The sequence below is a fragment of the Harpia harpyja genome, chromosome 1 (genome assembly GCF_026419915.1).
Source record: "Harpia harpyja isolate bHarHar1 chromosome 1, bHarHar1 primary haplotype, whole genome shotgun sequence".
Taxonomy (NCBI): domain Eukaryota; kingdom Metazoa; phylum Chordata; class Aves; order Accipitriformes; family Accipitridae; genus Harpia; species Harpia harpyja.
This window is the reverse complement of record NC_068940.1, coordinates 109,027,703-109,048,441: the sequence shown is the minus strand read 5'-3', so window position 1 is coordinate 109,048,441 and position 20,739 is coordinate 109,027,703. Positions and strand designations below refer to the sequence as shown.

Here is a 20,739-nt window from a genome sequence, read left to right as displayed (position 1 = left end):
GAAACCCCTCGGCGGCAGCTCTGCACCGCGAGGCAGGGCCGCCCGCTGGGGACGTGCCGGGACGGGGCAGAGCCCCCAGGGACGCTCCCTCCGCTCGGAGGGAGCTGGTGGGTGCAGGATGGCTGCGGCCAGCCAGCCGATGGGGCCGCAGACACAGGTCCGCTCCCTAGGCCCGCGTTTCTCACCTGCTGAGGGTCGCCGGTGGGTTCAGAGCGCTGGGAGGGAAGGGCATGGAGCTGCCTCGTGTCGTTCCGGCACCCACTGGAAAATAAAAAGACGTCAAGGGCTGAAGCACGGCCAGCAGCATGATCCCAGCTCTCCCACCTCCCGCGGCATCCTGGGGCAATCGCCGCCCTGACAGCTGGGTCCGGCGCAGGCACGCCGCCAGGGCCACACGGGAACGCCCTCGCACGCTGGTCTGGCCCCGGTGGTGCAGCCGGCAGGGACAGCGGGGCGGCGGGGAAGGGGCCGAGGGTGCGACGCCCCGGCTGGCAGAGCTGCGGGACCTGGTGCGAGTTGGCAGGAGCAGGGTCCGGGGGGGGTCCGGGGGGGGGATGCCAGCAGGCGGGGGTGCTGCTTCCACCCCGGCCAAAGGAGCTGGGGGACCCAGGAGGGTGCACTGGGCAGCACGGAGCCCCGCAGCCCCCTGCCCGGGACACAGCCCCCGGCTCCCCCCATCCCGTGGCTGGGCCCCACTGGGGGGTCCCCAAAGTGGCAGCCCGGGGGCAGCGGGGCCGCGCCAGGCTGGGACTCAGCACCCCGGGAGGAGCCGCCGGGCCGGTGGAGTGCCCTGGGGTCCCGTCCCGGGGCGGGGGGGGGGGGGGGAAGCGGCGGGGGGGCCGTGACCGGGACTCCCGTACCCGGTCGGGCCGTGCCCGCACGGGATGGGACAGGACGGGAAGGGACGGGACGGGACGAGAACGGAGCGGCGGGGGCTCGGGGGGGGCGGGGAGCCGGGAGCAGCGTGCGGGGCACAGCGGGGAGGGAGCGGGGGACGGCACCGGGACGGGACGGGACGGGACGGGACGGGACGGGACGGGCCCTGTGCCGTGACCCGCCCGCCCCGCCGCCTCCAGCGGGCGCCAGCGCGGCTCCGGCTCCCGCTGCCGGCCCCGGCCCCGCCGCTTACCGGAGAGTCCCCGCCGCGCCGGGCGGGTCTGCGCGGTCCCGCGGGGCGGAGCGGCAGCGGGAGCGCGCCGGGGCGGGGCGGCACCGGGCGGGTCCGCGCGGGTCCCGGCACGGGTCCCGGCACCGTCGCCGGCGGACGCGGTTACCGTCCCCCCGCGGACCCCGCAGGGGACCCCGCAGCGGCCGGGCCCGGTGCCACGGGTGTCCCGGGGCGGGGCGGGTGGACCCGGGGATCGAACCCGGGGATCGAACCCGGGGATCGAACCCGGAACCACGGCGGGCGGGCGGGGCGGGGGGGGGAAGGTGTGGCTGGGGGGCGTGGCCGGCGCCGGGAGGTGTGGTAGCGGGTGCCGGGGCGTTGCCGGCGCGGGGGCTGCCGGGAGGTGTGGCGGAGAGGGCGTGGCGGTCGCGGGGGCTGCCGGGAGGTGTGGCGGAGGGGGCGTGGCGGTCGCGGGGGCTGCCGGGAGGTGTGGCGGAGGGGGCGTGGGCGGTCGCGGGGTCTGCCGGGAGGTGTGGCGGAGGGGGCGTGGCGGTCGCGGGGGCTGCCGGGAGGTGTGGCGGCGGCGGCGGCGGCGGCGGCGGGGCCGGGGCCGGGGGCGGCGGGGGCCGGGGCGGTGGGCCCGGAGCGGAGCGCGTCGCGATGCAGAAATACGAGAAGCTGGAGAAGATCGGGGAAGGTGCGGACGGGACGGGACGGGACGGGATGAGGCGGGGCGGGGCAGGGCAGGGCCGGGCCGTGTGGGAAGGCCCGGCCGGACCGGGGAACCGGGGCCGGGGGGGCCGGTGCGGCAGTGGACCCGGCTGCCCGCAGGCACCTACGGAACCGTGTTCAAGGCCAAGAACCGGGAGACGCACGAGATCGTGGCGCTGAAGCGGGTGCGGCTGGATGATGATGATGAGGTGAGGGGAGGGGAGGGGGGCCGGGGCCGGTACCGGTACCGGTGCCCCCCCCCCGAGCCCCCCCGAGCGCTCCCCTCTCTCGGCAGGGCGTGCCCAGCTCGGCTCTGCGGGAGATCTGCCTGCTCAAGGAGCTGAAGCACAAGAACATTGTCAGGCAAGGGGCTGGGGGGGAGGCTGCGAGGCTGGGGGGGGGCGGGGGGGGGCTGCCCCCCTCCTCGGGCGCCCCCGGGGCCGGGGGGAGCCCTGTCCCCCTCTCCGGGGCTGGTCTCGTTCCGTGGGCTCGGCCGGGCCGTGCAGGGGCCTCAGGGTCCCCCCCTTCCCCTCGCAGGCTCCACGACGTCCTGCACAGCGACAAGAAGCTGACCCTGGTCTTCGAGTTCTGCGACCAGGCGAGTGCCAGGACCGGTGCCGGGGGCAGTGCCGGGGCCGGGGTCGCAGCTCCCGGCACCTGACACGGCCCCCGCTCGCTTCTTCCCAGGACCTGAAGAAGTACTTCGATAGCTGCAACGGGGACTTGGACCCAGAGATCGTCAAGGTGCGTTTGGGGGGGCTCTGGAAGCCCTCGGGGACATGGCGCTCGTCCTGCCCCTGGCTGCGGCTTCACGGGCCGTCACAAGAAGCGGATCGCAGCATCGAGGGGCTGATGCATCCCACGCATCGGGCCCGCGCTCTTTCCCGTAGTCGTTCATGTACCAGCTGCTGAAGGGCCTCGCCTTCTGCCACAGCCGCAACGTCTTGCACCGAGACCTTAAACCCCAGAACCTCCTTATCAACAGGGTGAGGGCCGGGGAGTGGGTAAAAGCCGGGCTGCGTGCCGGCGTGAGTTGCCCCGGCTGAGCCCGGATGGGGTGGTTATGCCGGGGAGCCGGCGGCTGGCTGTCCCCAGCTTGCTGCTCTGTCTCTCCCTTGCTTTTCTGGTCAATGGGAGAGGGCGAAGGGTCTGGAGCAGCGGCTGCTGTCAGCCCCGAGGCGTGGGGGCGGGCAGCAGGACGGGGCATCCCCTGTGTTGTCCTGCTGATGCGGTGCTTTCACTGCAGAATGGGGAACTCAAACTGGCCGACTTTGGCCTGGCCCGGGCCTTTGGCATCCCCGTGCGCTGTTACTCGCAGAGGTGAGCTGGGAGATCTGTGCTTTCGCTGGATGGGGGGCTCAGCTGTCCCCGTTGCCCAGCCAGCTGAGCATCTCCCCCGTCCCTCCACGCAGGTCGTCACGCTGTGGTATCGGCCCCCCAGACGTGCTCTTCGGCGCCAAGCTCTACTCCACCTCCATCGATATGTGGTCAGCTGGCTGCATCTTTGCAGGTAGTGCCGGCACAGGGGGCTGCCGGCACAGGGGGCTGCGGCTGGCAGGGCCACGGGACCGCAGGGCTCATCCCTTCTCTCTTCCCTAGAGCTGGCCAATGCGGGGCGGCCCCTGTTCCCAGGGAACGATGTGGACGACCAGCTGAAAAGGATTTTCCGATATCCTTCCGATGCCGCGTGGGAGCTGCGGCGGGAGGGGGGCCACCCTTCTCTCCTTGGCAAGGGAGCGGGAGGGGGCTCTGCCTGGGTTAGGTGCGGGTGGGCTGGGTGACGGGTGACTCCTGCGCTGGCCACAGCGGTGGCCCTTGACCACTGCCGTCCCCACGCTGCTGGGAACCCCCACCGAGGAGCAGTGGCCGGCCATGGCCAAGCTGCCGGACTACAAGGTGAGGTGGGGGTGGGCCGGGGGGGCTGGGGCAGGTGGGCGGGCGGTCAGTGCTCACCTCTCTGTCCCCAGCCCTACCCCATGTACCCTGCCACCACCTCCCTGGTCAACGTGGTCCCCAAGCTGAATGCGACCGGCCGGGACCTGCTGCAGGTGAGCGCTCTGCCCGTCCCTCCTGCCTGCGCTCCGGGGCTTCCCCGGGAGGGAAGGGGTATTTGCCTTCTTGGCGTGGGTGCCCTCTCCCCTTGCAGCCCCACGCCTGTTTTGGGGGGGCTGTGGAGTGGGGTGGGGAGCCCGTGGCTCGCCTCACCTCCTGCCTCCCCCACCCCCAGAACCTGCTGAAGTGCAACCCAGTGCAGCGGATATCGGCGGAGGAGGCTCTCCAGCACCCCTACTTCACAGACTTCTGCCCTCCCTAGGGACCCCCCCAGCGCTGGCCAGGCCCCGCGCTGAGCCGGGGGGCAGCACCCCGGTTCCTGGCACGCTCCTGGCAGCGGCGGGGAGGGGACAGCCCCCCAGGGCGGCGGGGAGGGACACGAGGTGAGGATTGAGGTGCCAGCACCCCGGAACTGCAGCCCCCACCCCCCCCCGCCCCCCTCCCCCGGTATTTATTAGGTTTTTAACCCAACGCCACCCGGGTTCTGCCCCGGCTGCGGGGTGCTGGTGCAGCCCCCCCCCCGCCCCTACCCCCCCAACCCTGCTGGGGGGCCAGGGCTGCTCCCGGGACTGGCCAAGAGGGCACAGAGCCCTCCCCGGGGACACGGGGCCATGGTGCTGGTGGAGGGGCAGGACACTCCGGGACCAGGCGTGGGGACCCTGGTGGGGGGGATCCCCCCACCCCTCCTCTTCCTGCTCCCCCCCGGCCCCTTCCCTGGCAGGGAGGGGGTCCTGGGTGCCAGCTCCCTGGGGGGGAAGGGTGCGCCCTGATTTCTTTTCTACCGTGCTGCTGTACGTGGGTGAATGCGTGTTTGTTACCTCCATAAAGAGCTTCCCTCTCCCCAGCGCCTGCCTCCTCCTTCCTGGGGCACTGGGGACCCCCCGCTGCCATGCACCAGCCCCCCCCCTGCCACCCCCCAGCCCCCCAGCACGGGCCTGCCCTGTGCTGCACGGCCCCTGCCCGTGTGTCCCCCCCCAGCAGCACAGGAGCCAGGGCTTGGGGCAGGTCTTTAATGGGGTGGGGGGCCGCGGCGAGCAGGTACGCATGTACAGCGCAGCGGGGAGGGGCACGGGCGCAAGCAGCACATGCAGGTACACGGGAGCAGGACCGGGGGGGGCCCTGCCGCCCCCAGCCCCCTGCCACCCCCCTCAGTTGTGGGGGGGGCCCAGAGCGGGGCACCTCAGGGCCCGGTGCCAGCCCCGCAGGCCGCGTGGGGGTCCCCCGGTCCCAGGGTTGGCAGGGGTGCCCGGGTCTGCTGCCAGCGGCCCCCCCAGTCCCCCCCCCCCGGCCCGGCCGGGGGGCGTGGGGCTGGCCCCTCAGCAGGCGAACTCCTCGAAAGCGCCTAGAGCCGGGTGACGAGGTAGCACGTTCGGGGCGAAGCTGAGACTGTCCGTGTGGCAGCGCAGGGGGGGACGGGTGCTCTGGGGGGGGGGGGGGGGGGTCGGTTCGGTGGCGGCCGGGGGCTCCAGGTGGCCGTGCCCCGGCCATGCTGCAGCCACTGTCCTTGCTCCCCTGTGCCAGCCCATGCTGGGGGGCTCTGCCCCCTGTTCCCACCCCATGCGCCCCTCGGGCTGCCCGGGAGCCCCCCCAAGTCCGGGGGGGCCCAGCGTGCAAACCCTGCAGAGCAAGGCTGTCCCCGTCCCCCCTGTCCCCGAGCGGCCAGCTTCCCCCCAGGACCGGGGCTCCCTCCTGCCCCGCAGCGTCCTGGGGGGGGGAGGCTGGGGTGGCCCCTGGCCAGTGGGGGTATGGGGGGGGGGCCCTGGGCAGGGGGGACCCGGGGGACACAGTGCTGGGGAGCGATGCATGAGGATGGGAGCGGAGCCGGTGGGGGGGTGGCCCCCACACACCCGGCTCCAGGGATGATGCCAAGAAAAGCCTGGGATGGAGGGAGAGGGGTGCGGACACCCGGCCTGCTTGCGGGAGGGGGGGTCCCTGCCCGGGGAGGAGGGGGGGGGGGTCGCAGCCCCCCTGCGGGGCCGTGGCCACATCCTCCTCGCCCCTCGCTGCGCCCCGGCCGGGGACCCCCGTCCTCCCCTGGGGGGACGCAGCCCCACGGCCCCCCCGGTGCCGGCATTGCGGCGGTGGGGGCTCTGGGCGCTGCCCCCCCCCCTCCCAGGGTGTAGAGCCGGGATCTCTACCTGGGCCCCGGCGGGAGCGGGACAGCGGGGCTGCCCGGGACCGCTGGATGCTCCTGGCGGGCGGCGAGGCCGCAGGACGGACGGACGGACGGACGGACAGAGGAGGAGCGAATGAGCGCGCGGGGTCCGAGCGGGAGATGGTGCGGTCCCGGGGGCGGGATGAGGCCGAGCAGCAGATGGGTGGGATGAGGTGCGAGGCCCCCCCCTTTGCCGGCTGTGCCAGGGGAGGGGGGGACGGGGCGGCCGGGTCGCAGCCCGGGGGGTTGGAGGGGTGCTGGGGGGGTGGGGGGGGGGTGTGCAGCCCCCAGCGGGGGCAGGGCCGGGTGGGCTGGGGGGGTTACCAGGGTGCTGCTGTCGCTCCTGGGGGTCCTCCTCTTCTCCTTGTAGAAGCTGAGGAGTTTGTCCCGGAACACCTGGGGGAGACGGGTTAGAGCCCCCAGCCGCGGGCCTGAGCACCCCCCGGCCGTGGGGCAGTGGGGGGGTCGGGGGGGAGCTCACCTCGTACAGGTAGTCGAAGATCTCCAGGATGGTGAGGAGGCTGGCACCGATGAAGAGCCCCATCTGCCCCCCGATGTCGCCTGGGCAGGAAGGCAGCGTTAGAGGGGGGCTGCCCCCCCGCCCCCCCCCCCCCCCAGTCCCCCTGGGTGCTCACCCAGCAGCCCCGCCACCTCGTACGCCTTCTTCTGCTCGATCATCTCATAGTTCAGGGCCTCAAAGAAGATGTCCAGGACCAGCACGTTGTCCCTGGGGGGGGACAGACGGGTGCGGGACGGACGGATGAGCCATCAGGCGGCATCCCCAGCTGTGGGGGGGGGGCCGTGCCGTGCCACGGTGTGCTGGTGGGACGGGGTGGAGGGGTCTGCCCTGTGCTGGGGTGGCACAAGGACGTACTGTGCCGTGCTGTGCCATGCCATGCCGTGCCGTGCCATGCCGTGTGGTTTTCCCTGTGCTGGGGCAGATTTGCACAGGGGAGGCAGTGCCGTGTCGTGCCAGTTCACGTATGCTGGGGCATGCTGTGTAGCCGTGCCGTGCCATGCCATATCACATCGTCACGCCGTGCCGTGCCGGTTCATGTATGCTGGGGATGCCGTGTGGTCATGCCATGCTGTATCACACCGTCATGCTGGGCCGTGCCGTATCACACCGTCATGCCGTGCCGTGCCAGTTCAGGTATACTGCGGGATGCTGTGTGGCTGTGCCGTATCACACCGTCACGCTGTGCTGTGCCGTGTGCTGGCGGGGCCGTGGGTCAGCGCGGTGGTGGCACTCACGCGATGTACTGCTCCGTCTTGTTGAACTTCTTGGCCAGGTACCTGGCGGACGCCTTGCTGGGGATCTTCACCATGGAGAGCTCTTTGCCGTAGCGCACCATGGCGCAGGGCGTGCGGCAGGCGCAGTACTCGCTGTCCTTCTTCACCAGGAAGTCTGGGGAGGGCACGCGTGGGATGGGGACCACCGGGACCGTGTGGCCGTGACCCCTGCCCACGTTGGGGGGGGGGGTCGGGCTGCTCTGAGAATGGAGCCCGGGCCCTGGCCAAAGCCGGGGTGGTGGCGGGTGCCGGCGGCACAGGACAAGCATGCTGTGAGCGCTGCTGGCAGCGCATAGAGGGGAGCCCGGACCTGCGTGTCTGGGGGTCTGAGCAGGCAGGGACAGCAGTGACCCCCCTCCCCAGCGAGGGTGCGGGGATGCCGGTGCCACGTTCGCAGTGATGGAGCCTGGCAGGGGAGGCGAGGGGTCCCAGGGACAAGGCTGAGGGTGTCGATGGCGTGCGGCTCCCAGGGCGAGACCCTGGGCTGGGTCGGGGACGCCAGAGGCAGCAGGGCCGGGGTGGGGGCCGGGGCGGGCAGGGTGCCGCCGGTACGTACCCAGCGCAGGGTCGGCGCACTCCTTGTACTGCTCCGGGGTGCAGACGTTGGCGTTGCCTGCGGGGGAGGCCGCAGTTGCAGGGGCAGGAGGGTCTCCCCACCGCCCCAGCCCCGCGGTGGCCGCCCCCGTCCCCGGCTCACCCGGCATGTGCACCATGCGGCAGTTGCAGTTCTCAGCCAGGTAGCGGGTCTCGCAGTCCAAGCGGCAGGCGGTGATGCTGTAGTTGGTGAAGAAGTCAGACTCGATGGGGGTGGCCTTGCAGTCCCCCCAGGGCGGGGGCAGGTACACCAGCTGCCAGCCGTGGCTAAGGAAAACACGGCATCCCCCCGTGTCCCCGGCCCGCACCTCCCACCTCCCAACCCACCGTGGTGCCCTGTCCCTTGGGCAGAGCTTGTCCTGTGCAGCCAGTGCGGGGGGGGGTCACACCACCCTGGAGACCCCCCGCTCTCACTCCTGGTCTCTTCTTGCCAGGCACAAGGATGGGCATCAGGGCCAGCATCACCCGCAGCTGGCACAGCAGCAGGATGGAAGGGGCCAGGCAAGGGACGGCATGTGGCGCCAACTGGGAGCATGTGGGAGCCAGATGTGCCGGGGGGGTCGGCACGGACCCCTGCGCTCCCCGAGATGGGCAGCACCCCGAGGGGCTGCGGGAGACCGTGCCGCGGCCAGCGCCGGGAGCGTGCTTGGTGGGGGAGCGGCAGGGTGCCCATGGGTGCCGAAGGTCACGCTCCCGCCGTCGCTGCACTCCCTGCCGCCCACGCCACGAGTGCCGGCACACATGGAGACACCCACTCGAGACACCTAAATATAGGTGTCTGGCTGCGCGAGCTGGCTGCCGCCCCTGCCGACGGTCTGTTCGGCAGGAGGCTGCGGGGGGGGGGTGGGGGGGGGGGTCGCTGCTGAGAGCCAGTGCCTGTGGCAGGACCGAGCGGTCCCAGCGTGGGGCTGCCCCACACCGTGCCACGGTGATCCTGGCCGCTGCGGTGGCAAAGCTGCCGCACCGGTGGTTCGGTACCTGCCGCGCAGCACAGCTCGGCACGGGATGTCCCCGTGGGGACGGCTGTTGGCTGTGCCGGGACTGCCCGAGCCCCCGGGGGGGGTCTGTATGCCCACAGCCACCCCTGCACCGCCCGGGCAGAGCGGCCGGATACCCGCTGCTGCTGGCAGGACACGAAGGTCTGGAAGCCGGGCGCCACGCCGAAGCCCAGCTGGTCGATGAAGGGGGGCTCCTCCTGGCTGTGGATCTGCACCTTCACCCCCACCTCGTAGGAGGTCTCGTCTGCAAGGCAGGGAGGGTGTCGGGGGCGCGGGGCAGCAACCGGGCCGTGGGCAGGGCTGGGGGGGGGGGACCCTCACCCGTGTCCCCCCAGACGGGCAGGTATTCCTCTTGCTGGACATTGAGCATCAGCTCCAGGCCGTTCCCCGCGCCGCCCTGCAGCGTGGTCAGCACCTCCCGGCCCGGCCCCCCCGAGTTGAAGGTGTAGCACTTGCCGAGGCGGGTGAAGATCTGCAGGGACAGGGCAGGACCCTCAGCGCCAGCCGCGGGGGCTGCCCGCGGGACGGTGGCATTCGGGGTGCTGGGGGACGGGAGCTGGGCGCCCGCCTGCCCTGCGTGCACTGAGCAGGGCTGGGGGGGGGGGGTGCAGTTCCCTGGGGACCCAGCACAGCCCCGGGGCGGGATCCCAGTGCTCCCCGTGCAGGATCCCATCACCCCACCAGTCCGTGCACAGGGAAGGGGCTGGTGGATCCATCCCTTCCCCTTTGGGGCCAGCGTGGGGCTGCGGATGGGGCGACTCCTGCTGTCCCTGCCCCAGCGTGGTGTCCTCAGCTCTGCTGGGTCCCAATGGCCCTGGGGGACCCCCGCCCCATGGCCTGCCCTGCAGACCCCAGCGCTCACTGTGGCAGAGGGATGGTCCCTCCCCAGTCCCAGCCAGGTGGGATACAGGACCCCAGCCCCTTGGAAAGCCCCCACAGACCCCCCACCTGGGGCTGACCCACCTCTTCCCACAGCCCCCCAGCACAGAAAAAGCCCCCACAGGCCTCCACGGCCACTTCTCAGCGAGCAGAGACTGCCTGCCCTTGCACCTCCCATGGCACCCTTGCCCCCACAGCCCCACGCCCCCTCCCCACGGCCAGCAGTCCTGTGGGGAGCGGGGCTGAGAGCTGCACACTCCGGCCATTGCCCCCCAACCCCGGTCCCCCCATGCCTGCACTGCAGCCGCAGCCCCACATCCCCCTGTGACTCCCCATCTCCACCACGCTTCCCCACGGCCCCATGGGTGCAGGGTGGGCAAAAGGAGCTGCCCCGGGGCAGCGTGGTGGGAGCTTTGCCAAGCGCCTGGGGCTGGGGGGACAGCAGGGCGGGCAGGCACCGTGCCCCCACCCCACCATCGCCCCACAGCCTGCGCAACCCTGCAGCCGACAGCCCCACAGCCTGCGCACCCCATGGCCCCAAAACCTGCTCAGCCCTGGGGGTCCTGCCCAAGCCCTGCCCAGGGCAGAGCCAGCCGGGGCTGGGGCTGCTGCGGGTCCTGCCCTGGGCAGAGCCAGCCGCGGCGGTGGCCGTGGCCATGGCGGTGGTGCTGGCACTCACGGCGGCGAAGTTCTCCGGGGCCGCAGTCCCGGCCGCGGGAGCGGCAGCGCAGCAGCAGCTCACGGATGGGGTGCCCGGCGCGCTGGTAGAAGGCGCCCAGGTCGTAGCTCTTGCTGGGGAAGAAGCCGGCGAGGTCGGGGGGCCGCCCCAGTGCCCGCAGGTAGTGGGGGAAATCCTCCCTCCCCACCGCCAGAACAGGTCGTTGGGGGTGAGCTGGGAGCGCCGGACGCGGTTCTAGAAGACGAGGACGCGGCCTCCGCCTCGTCCAGCACGGTGACGCGGGGGTACGCGGCGTGGTGCCGGACCCGCTCCCTGACCTTCAGCAGGAAGGTGCCCAGCGAGGCCAGGAAAGCGCCAGCCCAGAGCAGGCGGCACGGTGCCGGCACCCCGGGCACAAAGATGCGCCCCAGCCCGTGCAGCTCTGCCGGGGCTCCGCAGGGGGATTGGGTTTCAGCACGGCTCTGGGGGGACGTGGGGCTGCATGGGGACACGTGAGTGGGAGGACACGAGCCAGGACGGTGACGGGGAACAGGGCTGGGCTTAGCCACAGTGGCAGAGGCCATCATCCCCACCAGGACCTGGGAGCCTGCCCCATGCCAGGGACCCCAGGGACCAGCACCCACAGCCAGGGCCCCCAATGCCCCCAGAGCCCCCAGGGACCAGCACCCGGGGGCAGAGACCCTGCCCAGAGCCCCCAGCATGACCCTGAACTGAACAACCCTGAGCCGCCCCCCCCAGACCCCCGACCCCCATTCCCCCTGACCTACCCCCTGCTTCGTGTCCCCGGGGCAGTGAGCCCCATCCTACGCAGGGGCCCATGGCCCCCACCCCATGGAGGGGCTGTCCCGGGCGCAGGGGGCGGCCCAGGGGGGGCCATAACTGCCCCATGGGGTCAGGGCCCCCCCCTGCTATAAGGTGCCCCCCCCATCCTGCCCCGCTGGCGGCGGGGGGGGGGGGGACGGACACGCTGCTGTGGCAACGGGCTGCTCCCAAAGAGGGGAGCCGTCACCATGGCAATGCGCTGCCCAAGGAGGAAGGGGGGGCGGCTGCCATGGCAACGGCTGCCCGGCACAGGGATGTGCTGGGCCCGGCAGCAGCTGGGGGGGGGACAGGGATGGGGACGGAGACAGGGACACGGCCCCGGCACTGCCAGCCCTGCTGGTCCCCACGCTCGGGGTCACCCACCATCAAGCCCCCCCCAGCCCTGCAGCCCGAGGACCCCCAGCCCTGCCGGCCCTGGGGGGGGAAGCAACCGGGGGGCACAGCGCCAGCCCGGACGGCCCTTGCTTTGGACACTTGCCATGTGCCTGGGGATCTCGGGGACCCCAGGGATGGGGCTGGGACCAGACGCCGTGCACAACCGACCTCTCCGGCTCGGGCACGGGATGGGATCCCCGGCAACCCCGGAGCCCACGGCCGCCGGACGGGACACGGTGCCGGGAGCTGCCGGCTCAGCGCCGAGGCCCAGGGCAGAGGATCGTGATCTGTGGCTAAGCCCCAGCATTAGCTCTGTATTTTTAGCCGGCAAAGTTGCAGCGGGTGCAGTCGGAGGCAGGACTGAGCCGGGCTGAGCCGGGCCAGGGCAGTCCCGTGGGGGGGCTGCGTGTGCCGGGGACCACCACGGCTGCTCAGGCAGAAGTTTCTCACCGCCCGTCGGAGACGAGGCGGCAGCAGGACCGGTCGTGCGGCACACGTGGGCAGAGCCAGACCCTCCCGGCAGTGACCATGACCCTGGGGGCAGCGGGAGCAGCACAGCACAGCGCGCACATGCCAAGATCATCGGCACAGGAGCAAAGACGGGTTCCCGCGCACCCCTGGGGCAGGCACCGGCCCCCCCACACCGGTGGCACGCCAAGGCCCCGGTGGCTCAGCCACACTCCTTGGAGAGGCACCGGCTTTCAAGCTGCAGCGAGCTGCCGCCATGCAGCATGTGCCACCCCGGGTCCTGCTCTGGGGACCCTCGACCCTCCCACGGCACATCCCAGCCCTCAACCCCGGGGGCTGCTGCCGCCTGGCCCTGCCACAGGGGCACCGCCAGAGCTGGTCCAGCAAAGGGCACGGGGAGCGCGGAGCTGCCAAAAGGGATGCTTTTCAACTGAGCTCCCAAGGAAAATTAATTTCGCGCACTAAAGAGTCTTAAGCTGACGGTAATTGCCGTTGTGATAGCGCAGCCAAGCCCACGGTGATGGCGATGGGGACTGAGCAGAGCTGTGCACCGCGGGCACAGGCTGCCCAGCTCCACCGAGCACGCCGCTTCCCTGGCGCTGTCGCAGCACGAAGGATGCGCTTGTCCTGCCCGTGCCACCGCCCCTGCCCGTCCGTCCCGGGCAGGCGCTGCCCCGGGTGGGTCTTGCAGGACCCAGCACAGGCTGCCCATGGCCAAGGTTTGCCTGGGGGAGCTGAGTCCTGGGTCGGGGGTCCCTGTGCCCACCTGGGGCTGCACGGACGGGGCAGGGAGGGCACCTCCTCCCATGGCTGCCCCGCTGCCCACAGCAGCCCATGCCTGCAGAGGGACGTGGCAGCCCTGCTCCCCCCACCACGCTCTGGCAGCTGCCAGCGCCCTGCATGTCACCCGGGGGGTGAACACGCAGCCCAGGGGACGCAGCTCAGCCCCGCTGGCATGCCGCCGGGGCATGGCAGGTGTGGTGGGAGCACAGGGGCACCGGCAATCCCCCAGGTTGAGAGCAGAGCGGGTGCAGCCCCAGGAGCAGCAGGGGGTGCTGGGGGCAGCACCGGGGCCAGGCACCCACGGTCTGTGGGGGGACAGCTCTGGCGCAGGGGACCCCCACCCGCACCAGGGCAGGCTGCGCGGAGGAGCAGCGGGCGTGGGAGCCTGTGTGCAAACAGAGCCCGGGGGAAACGGCTGCTGCTGCCGGTGCCCGGGTGGCATCCAGGGCTGGCGCAGGGAGCGGAGCTATGGGCTGTACCCGTGAGCATCCCGTACCCACCTGCATCCCCTGCCTGAGCGGTGCGTGCAGGCAGAGCCGCCCGGCCCGGCGCAGGGCCCCCGGCTCAGCATGGCTCCAGCCTGGGCGCCGTTCCCAGCCGCCTGGCACCCCTGCAGTGAGTGCGGGGTGGGGGCACCCCTGGCTGGTAGCCGGCCCGCCACAGTGCCCGGGGAGGCGGGCAGGGGCTGACGTGCCGCGGGCAGTGGGATGCGCCGGCGGGACGGCCGCGGGTCGGGAGAAGGGGCTCACCCTGGCAGGACACCCGCCTCCATTCGCGGTTCCCGGGGGGCGCGTGGCCACCCCGCCCCGGTGCAGCCCCCTCCTCCAGCCGGGCACCGCGCCCCGAGGCCGGCACTCACCACGGTGAAGTTGCGGGCGGTGCAGTTGGCGCCGCGGAAGGAGCACTGCAGCAGCATGTCGGCCAGGTCGTGGCCGGTGCGGTTGTAGAACTCGGCCATGCTGAAGGGCTTCGCCTTGAAGTTCTTGAAGTTGGCCTTGTCGCGCAGGGCGGCCAGGACGTGGGGCTCGGCCAGCTGCGGGTTGCTGATCTCGTAGCGGTCGTTGAGCAGCGCCAGCAGCTCGCCCACGTGGTACATGTCGTTGCGGGTGATCTTGGAGAAGCGGAACTCGTTGAGGTTGCAGATGGTGATGGCCGGGAAGGTGAGGTTGTGGGCGGCCACCTCGTCCAGCTTGGTGACGTGGGGGTAGGTGAGGAAGTAGGCGACGCGCTCGGCGCAGACCAGCAGCAGCAGGCCCAGCGAGCCCAGGAAGAAGGCGCCCCACAGCACGCGGCGCAGCGACACGGCCCCGTAGGCGAAGACGTGGCTGATGCCGTGCAGCGAGGAGCTGTGGGCGAAGGCCCGCAGGCTGGACAGACCCTCGCCCTCCCCGCTGCCCTCCGAGCCCGCCCTCATCCTCGCCGCCGGGCCCCCGCGCTCCCCGCCGCCCTCAGCCCCCCAGCAGCCCCCCCCGGGCCATCGCCGCGCTCAGGGTGCTGCGGGCAGGGCAAGGGCAGGGCAGGGGAGGGCAGGGCACGGCCGGCCGCTCCGCCCCCCCCGCGCTGCCGGTGCCGCCGGCCAGCGCGGTCCCGCTCCCGCTCCCGGTCCCGGCTCCGCTCCCGCCGCCGCGGCGCAGCCGCTGCCGGTCTGCGGCCGCCCCCCGCCCCCGCCCCTCCCGCGACGGCTCCACCCGGCGCCGCCCCGCGGCGAGCACCGGGAGGGGGGGTGGGGGGGGATCGGCGAGGAGTCGGGGGGCCGGGCAGGGCTGGGGGGCTGCCCCGCTGCAGCCCCGCTCCTCTCCCTGCCTCCCCCCGCCTCCCGCCCGGCCCTGGGCTCGGAGCCCCCGCTCAGCCCGGCGCGGCGGGGGGGGGGGGGGGCGCGGGTCCCGGCTGGGGGCACTGCCCGGGCGGCGGCTGCTGCAGGACCCCCCCCGCCCCGGGCCCCGCACCGGCGGCTGCAGACCCGGGTCCGGCCCGGAGCCCCTCCCGGGGCGGTCGGGGTACGAGGGGCACAGAGCTCGGGGGGGGGGGGGGGGGCTCGGCTCGGCAGGCAGCAGTGCCGGGCGGGGGGGGTCGCCCCTCGGGCCGTGCCAGCCCCGCCACGGTGGCCCCCGGGACAGGGGACACGCAGCGAGTGACACCGCGACTGGCCCGGCACGGCGGGGGCAGAGCCACCCGCTCCCCTTTCCCGGGGCGACCCAGGGGACCCCTACCCTGGGGGGGGTGACACAGGGGACACACACACACACCCACCCCCCCCTTCCCACGCAGGACACTGCCATCGCCGTGGGCAGCAGAGCCGGAGCCGCCACAGCCGGCCTGCGGGCAGCTGCCCGTCCCCGGCAATGTGCAGGCAGGGAAAGGCGGGGTCAGCCCCGCCAGCCCCGCCCCCAAATCAAACGTCACCTCTTGGGGGTGCAGCGGGGGGTGAGTGGGGGGGGGAGAGCGGGGCCGGTGCCCCCCCCACTGCCCGGTCCGGTCCCGGCTTGGCCCGCCCCCCCCCCCAGCACCGCACCACACAGCAGAGCCTCCACAGCCGCCTTCCAGCCCCGGTTTATTGGGGAGCAGCAGGGGGGCACCCCCGGAGCAGGCACCGCCCCCCCCCCCCGGTCTGCCCCACGCTCAGGACCGGTCCTTGGTCTGCTGGCGGATGAGCTCGGCGTAAAGACCCCCCCCGTCGCACCAGCTCCTCGTGGGTCCCTGCCTGCGGGGATAGCGGAGACGGTGTCACCCATGGGGCTGCCCACCCCCTGCCCGCCCCTGCCCACCCACCCCCGGCACTGGGCGCTGCTCACCTCGGCCACCCGGCCCTGCGCCAGCACCACGATGAGGTCGGCACCCTGGATGGTGCTGAGGCGGTGGGCGATGAGCAGCACCGTGCGGCCCGAGACGGCGCGGTCCAGAGCCTCCTGCACCACCTTCTCTGACTGGGCGTCCAGCGCGCTCGTGGCCTCGTCCAGGATCAGGACGGCGGGGTCCTTCAGCAGGGCCCGGGCGATGGCGATGCGCTGCTTCTGACCCCCCGAGAGCGCCGTGCCGCGCTCGCCTGACGGGGACAACCGCGGGGATGCCGGTGTCACCCCAGCCCCGGGAGAGACCCCCGCCCCGAGGACGAGAGTGGAGGGGTGCAGGCGTGTTCCCACACCGCCTCCTGTGCCAGAGCCAGGGAACCCCCCAGGAACGCCAGGACCCTCCTTCCTGCGGGGAGCCCGGCACAGCCTCGTGCCGGCAGTGACGGGCAGCCGGTGTCCCCAGGGGGACTTGGGCTGCATTCGCCAGGGTCTCACGCTCGTCCATCTGTCCTGAGGGGTGACTGGGCCAGCTCGGGGGTGCCTGCCTGCCTCCCACCCCTGCCATACCCCACTCCGTAGCACAGAGCCCGGCACATACCCACGATGGTGTCGTAACCCTCAGGGAAGCTGCGGATGAAGCCATCGGCGTTGGCAAGCTGGGCCGCGGCATACACCTCCGCATCGGAGGCTCCCGGCTTCCCGAAGCGGATGTTCTCCATGATGGTTGTTCCGAAGAGCACCGGCTCCTGGGGCAGCGTCCGGCCCGTCAGCACCGAGCCCCAGACGGGTTCCCTGTCCGGCACCTGGGGGAAGCACCCCATGGCAGCCCCGCGCCCCACGGCAGCCCCGAACCTGGCTGATGAAGCCGATGACCTGCCCTCGCAGCCAGGAGGGGTCCAGGGAGGAGATGTCGTGGCCGTCCAGGGTGATGGTGCCCTGCGTGGGCTCGTAGAACCGCTCCAGCAGCGCCGCCACCGTCGACTTGCCTGTGGAGCGGAGCCCTCAGCCCCACGGCACTGCCCGGCTGCCCACCCCCGTGCCCCCCGGCTCCAGCCAGGAGCCCCGGCCTCACGGAGAGCTGCTGGGCAGGTAGGAGGCACGGAAGCCGGTTCCCAGTCCCTGGCGCCCCCTGGGCTCACTGGGCAGAGGACTGGGGTGCAGGAGGATGCGCCTGGGGACTGGCGAAGGGCTGAGCTGGCGTCCCCGGGGAGGCCAGGCTGGCTCCTGCCCCTCCAGTTGGGACGTGCTGGCCAGGGGGTCCCCTGCCCTGGGGGTGTGGGGAGAGCCGGGGGGCCCGGGGGGCCACGGCCAGGCCGGTACCTCCTCCGGACGGTCCCACGATGGCCACCGTCTTGCAGGGGGGCAGGGTGAGGCTGAAGTCCCGCAGGACCGGGTAGCCGGGGCGGGTGGGGTAGCTGTGGGGAGAGGAGCGGGAGGCTGCGGGAGCACGGTGCCAGCCCCCCAGCCCGTGGGGTGCCTCGGGGGGCTGGGGCGGCTCACCTGAAGGAGACGCGGTGGAAGCAGATGCGCCCGAGCAGGGAGTGGCTGGGGATGGAGGCCCCCCCCCGCAGCGCCACGCTGGGCTCCAGCGTCAGCAACTCGAAGACGCGGGCGCCGGCGCTCAGACCTCGCACCACCTGCGGGGACGGCGGCGGGAGCAACCCCAGCCCCTGCCCCCCAGCCCTGGGGGGCCAGCGGGACCCCCTGCCCAACCTACCTGCCCAAACAGGATGGAGATGTTGGCCATGGACCTGCGGTGCACAAGGGGAAAGGCCAAACTCAGGGCTGCGCCGCGGGCAGGCTGCGGCACGCCGGGGGAGCCGGGGGTGCCGGGGGAGGCACTGTGCCGGGCCCGGCCCTGACCTTTGCATGGTCTGTGAGGCCACCAGGAAGGACATGAGGTCGCCCGGCGAAAGCTCATCCCCGGCCATCAGGGAGCCTCCCACGAAGATGGTTCCCAGGACGATACCTGTGGGGCGCAGGGTGGAGGTAGGACCCAGAGGGGGTCCTGCCCCACGGCACCACCGGGTCCTGCCTCATGGCACCGCTGGGTCCTGCCCCACGGGACCCACTCACCATTGAGTGCCAGGTTGGAAAGCCCCTGGAAGGCGGCGATGCCCATCCCCAGCCGCTCGTTCAGCCAGCCGGCGCGGTCCACCTCGGCGCAGTACAGCCTGCGGGCAGGGACGGGGCTGACGCCTCCCCAGCCCCCCGCCACCCCCACCAGGGGAGAGCCCCCGCCGCCCCCTTACCCTGCCTGCTGGTCCTCCATGGCGAAGGCGCGCACCGTCCGGACGTTTCCCAGCACCTCGTCTGCCACCCCGGTGGCCTTGGCCACCTGCGGGGAGAGGGATGGAGAGGGGGGCTGGTGCCGGACACCCCCTGCTCCGGCCCCGCGGGGATGGCGGGGTCCCTTGGGGGGCTGGTAGAGCTGGGGGGGGTGGGTGTCAAGCGCAGGGTTACCTGCTCCTGCGCCTGGCGGGAGAGGCTGCGGAGAGCAGCGCCGATGAGGGTCCCGGCACCCACCAGCGTGGGCAGTGCCACAAGCAGGAGGCCGGTCAGCTTGGGCGAGAGCAGGTAGAGCGAGACAAAGCAGCCCGCCGTCTGGGTGCCGCTGCGCAGGCCCTGGGTGGGGGCGGGCAGGGGTGGGTTCTGGGGGCTGGGGCAGGGCCGGGGTGGGGGGCCGGTACCGCCGGCTGCGGGCCTTACCTGGGAGATGGCCAACTTGAAGGAGGACTTGAACTCCTGGATGTCGGCCGTCAGCCGGTTCACCAGCTGCCCCCGTCCGATTGGCGTCAAAGAATGCCACGTCCTGCCTGCCAGGGGGGGAGTGGCGGTGGGCTGGGGTGGTGGGCTGGGGGTCCCCCCGCGCACAGCCGTCCCCTGGGGCGTTTTACCGTAGCAGGGAGACGAAGAGCGCCTTGCGCATGCTGCCCGCCACCTGCTCCCCGACCCGTGCTAGCAGCGCGATGTACCCGAAGGTCAGCAGCCCCTGCGGAGGAGAGGGGCTTGGGAAGGGAGCGGGGGCAGCCCCCCAGGACCCCCCCCGCCTGGCTCGGGGTTCCGGCACCCACCTGCAGGCAGTAGACGGTGAGCAGGCGCAGGGCCGGGCACCGAGCCTCCTGCAAGTAGCCGGTGATGTGGCCACGGGCGCAGCGAGCCACCACGTTCACCAGTTGCCCCAGCAGCACGGGGATGCGGATGTTGAGCAGGGCTGCGCCCAGCGCCAGCTGCGGGGACAGCGGTCGTCACGCTGGGTCGTCACGCCGGGGCACGGCGACCGCGGGCACGAGGGGGACCGTGGCTGCCCACCCACCCCTGCTCACCACCACAGCCGCCGAGAGGGCCAGGAGCTGGGGGCGCAGGAAGGTCCAGAACGCCGGCCAGTCGAAGGCGGGCTCCGGCCGGGGCTGCGCGGGCTCCAGGGTGACAGGGACGGCCAGGACGGGGACGGTGGCCTCCTGGCAGCGCGCGGCCGTGCCCAGCAAGCCAAACACCACGCAGCCCGTGGCCGGGCCGGCCAGGAGCAGGCAGCGCAGGGCCGGTGGCATGGGGCGGGGGGGGGAGCGAGAGGGGCTGGCGAGCCCCAGGCGCCCCCCTCCATACCTGAAACTGGGGAGAGGGGTGAACACGGGGCACCTGAACGGGGGCCAGCCTCTGGGACATGGGGGGACCCGGTGAGGGCTGTCCCCCCCCCCCCCCCGGCACGGCCAGCCTCCCCGTGCCACCCCGGGCTGTCCCGGGGCAGGAGTCGCCCTCGCCCCCCTCCTGGCACTCCTGGGGTCCCCACTACAGGACTGCCCGCAAGCTGAGCGCCAGCACCCAGACCCCTCCGCTCTCCCCCCGTCCCCCCACACCTGCGTTTGGGATCCCACCGCCCTCAGCCCCGCTGCCCCGAGGTGCCCGCGTACCCCCGCGCCCCCCCGGGAGCCCCAACCCCCCCGCACTCCTGTTCCCGGGGACCCCGGAGCCCGGGCTCCCCCCAGCGCACCCCCAACTCCCCAGAGGACCCAAGATTTCGGGATCCCCCCCCCCCCAAGGGACCCAGGAGTCCGGGCTCCCCGGTAGCCTCCCCCCCCCCCCCAAGCCCCCGGCTGCCCGGTACCTTCGCCCCGGGGCGGGGGGCGGCCGCAGCGCAGCGGGGACCGAGCGGAGCCCGGCCCGAGCGCCGAGCGCCCGCAGCAGCAGCAGCGGCATGGCGGCCCGCCGAGCCCGGCCACCCCGCGGGGCGGCACCGGGGCGGGACCGCGGCGGGCGGGGGCGGCACCGGGGCGGCACCGGGGCGGGACCGGGGCCGGAGGGGGCGGCACCGGGGCGGCACCGGGGCGGGCGGCACCGGCGGCGGCGGGCGGAGCCCCAGCACCGCGGCCGGGCCCTGCGCCGGCCCCGACCCGCACCAGCCCCCCCCCCCCCCGGGGCCTCGAACCCGCCCCCCGACACCCCTCCACCCCCCGGGCCCCGCACCCCCCGTCCCTCCTCGGAGCCTCCTCCGGTACCCCGGGCCCGCCGGGGGCCTCGCTCCTCCCCAGGCCCCGCTCCGGGAGCCCGGGCCCTGCACGGTGTGTCCCCCCTCCCGGGACCCCGCACCGGGACCGCCTTACCCGCGCTCGGACCCCGCTCCCTACTGCGGGGAACACCCCCCCCCCCCCCCAGACCCCCGCCCGCCCCCCCGGTGCCGGTGCCGGTGCCGCTGCGGCCATGCCCGGCGGCGGGACGCGGTCCCGGCCCCGGTCCCGGGGCGGGTGCGGGACCAGGTGAGCGCCCGGCACCGGGGACACCGGCCCCGCGGGGACCGCGCCAGCGCCGAGCCAAGAGGTGAGCCGGGGCGGGGGCACGGGGGGGGCGGCGGGGGCCGGGGCGCTGAGCACCGGGGACGGGGGTCACCGGGGGGACGGGGACACGGGAGCGGCCGCCCCAGCGCGGCCCCAGGCGGTCGCGGTGCCCCGGAGCCCCCGGTGCGGGGTGACCCCACTCCTCCCCGGGGGTCCCCCGGCTGGCCGCCGCGGGGTCGCTGCACCCGGGACCCCCCCCAC

The 20,739-nt window shown here is 73.6% G+C and overlaps 3 protein-coding genes across 5 annotated transcripts; 1 reads left to right on the top strand and 2 right to left on the bottom strand.

Annotated features, from left to right (window-relative positions):
* The first annotated feature begins 1,694 nt into the window (after window positions 1-1,694).
* CDK5 (cyclin dependent kinase 5) lies at window positions 1,695-4,730 on the top strand. Of its 2 annotated transcripts, XM_052810140.1 has the most exons (10): window positions 1,700-1,805; window positions 1,940-2,028; window positions 2,357-2,417; window positions 2,507-2,563; window positions 2,710-2,805; window positions 3,232-3,329; window positions 3,419-3,488; window positions 3,655-3,715; window positions 3,787-3,867; window positions 4,047-4,730. In XM_052810140.1, exons 2-10 carry the CDS (start codon window positions 2,015-2,017, stop codon window positions 4,256-4,258), a joined length of 750 nt encoding a protein of 249 aa, XP_052666100.1. In that variant the 5' UTR covers window positions 1,700-1,805; window positions 1,940-2,014; the 3' UTR covers window positions 4,259-4,730. The 2 variants fall into 2 exon arrangements, with proteins under 2 accessions (XP_052666109.1, XP_052666100.1); XM_052810149.1 differs by lacking the exons at window positions 3,232-3,329; window positions 3,419-3,488; window positions 3,655-3,715; window positions 3,787-3,867; window positions 4,047-4,730 and adding exons at window positions 2,115-2,182; window positions 3,066-3,163 and having other exon boundaries at window positions 1,695-1,805.
* A 137-nt stretch (window positions 4,731-4,867) lies between these two features.
* On the bottom strand, window positions 4,868-14,369 carry ASIC3 (acid sensing ion channel subunit 3). 2 transcript variants are annotated; one of them, XM_052809989.1, is made up of 11 exons: window positions 13,777-14,369; window positions 9,233-9,383; window positions 9,028-9,155; window positions 8,017-8,167; window positions 7,876-7,932; window positions 7,281-7,434; window positions 6,662-6,753; window positions 6,508-6,587; window positions 6,351-6,422; window positions 6,010-6,062; window positions 4,868-5,292 (listed from the first exon to the last, which is right to left on the bottom strand). In XM_052809989.1, the coding sequence occupies exons 1-11, from the start codon at window positions 14,329-14,331 to the stop codon at window positions 5,214-5,216; spliced, it is 1,572 nt and encodes a 523-aa protein (XP_052665949.1). In that variant the 5' UTR covers window positions 14,332-14,369; the 3' UTR covers window positions 4,868-5,213. The 2 variants fall into 2 exon arrangements, with proteins under 2 accessions (XP_052665949.1, XP_052665960.1); XM_052810000.1 differs by lacking the exon at window positions 6,010-6,062.
* Window positions 14,370-15,470: 1,101 nt separating this feature from the next.
* ABCB8 (ATP binding cassette subfamily B member 8) lies at window positions 15,471-19,942 on the bottom strand. The gene is given in 18 exon segments (XM_052809950.1): window positions 15,471-15,587; window positions 15,589-15,618; window positions 15,710-15,960; window positions 16,305-16,452; window positions 16,559-16,692; window positions 17,027-17,121; window positions 17,207-17,343; window positions 17,424-17,457; window positions 17,570-17,675; window positions 17,783-17,880; window positions 17,959-18,044; window positions 18,170-18,331; window positions 18,416-18,487; window positions 18,489-18,522; window positions 18,604-18,698; window positions 18,781-18,936; window positions 19,033-19,318; window positions 19,812-19,942. Coding segments are annotated over 18 exon segments (2,067 nt in total). The 5' UTR covers window positions 19,904-19,942; the 3' UTR covers window positions 15,471-15,536.
* Window positions 19,943-20,739: the final 797 nt, after the last annotated feature.

Coding starts and splice junctions, on each gene's coding strand:
- CDK5 (XM_052810140.1), top strand. Junction 2,806..3,231: donor AGAACCTCCTTATCAACAGG/GTGAGGGCCGGG, acceptor CCCTCCACGCAG/GTCGTCACGCTGTGGTATCG. Junction 3,489..3,654: donor CAGCTGAAAAGGATTTTCCG/ATATCCTTCCGA, acceptor TGCCGTCCCCAC/GCTGCTGGGAACCCCCACCG.
- ASIC3 (XM_052809989.1), bottom strand. CDS start 14,331: ATGAGGGCGGGCTCGGAGGGCAGCGGGGAGGGCGAGGGTCTGTCCAGC. Junction 9,384..13,776: donor CCGCCCGCAACTTCACCGTG/GTGAGTGCCGGC, acceptor CTGTCCCTGCAG/ATCTTCACCCGCCTCGGCAA. Junction 9,156..9,232: donor GCCCGTCTGGGGGGACACGG/GTGAGGGTCCCC, acceptor CCTGCCTTGCAG/ACGAGACCTCCTACGAGGTG.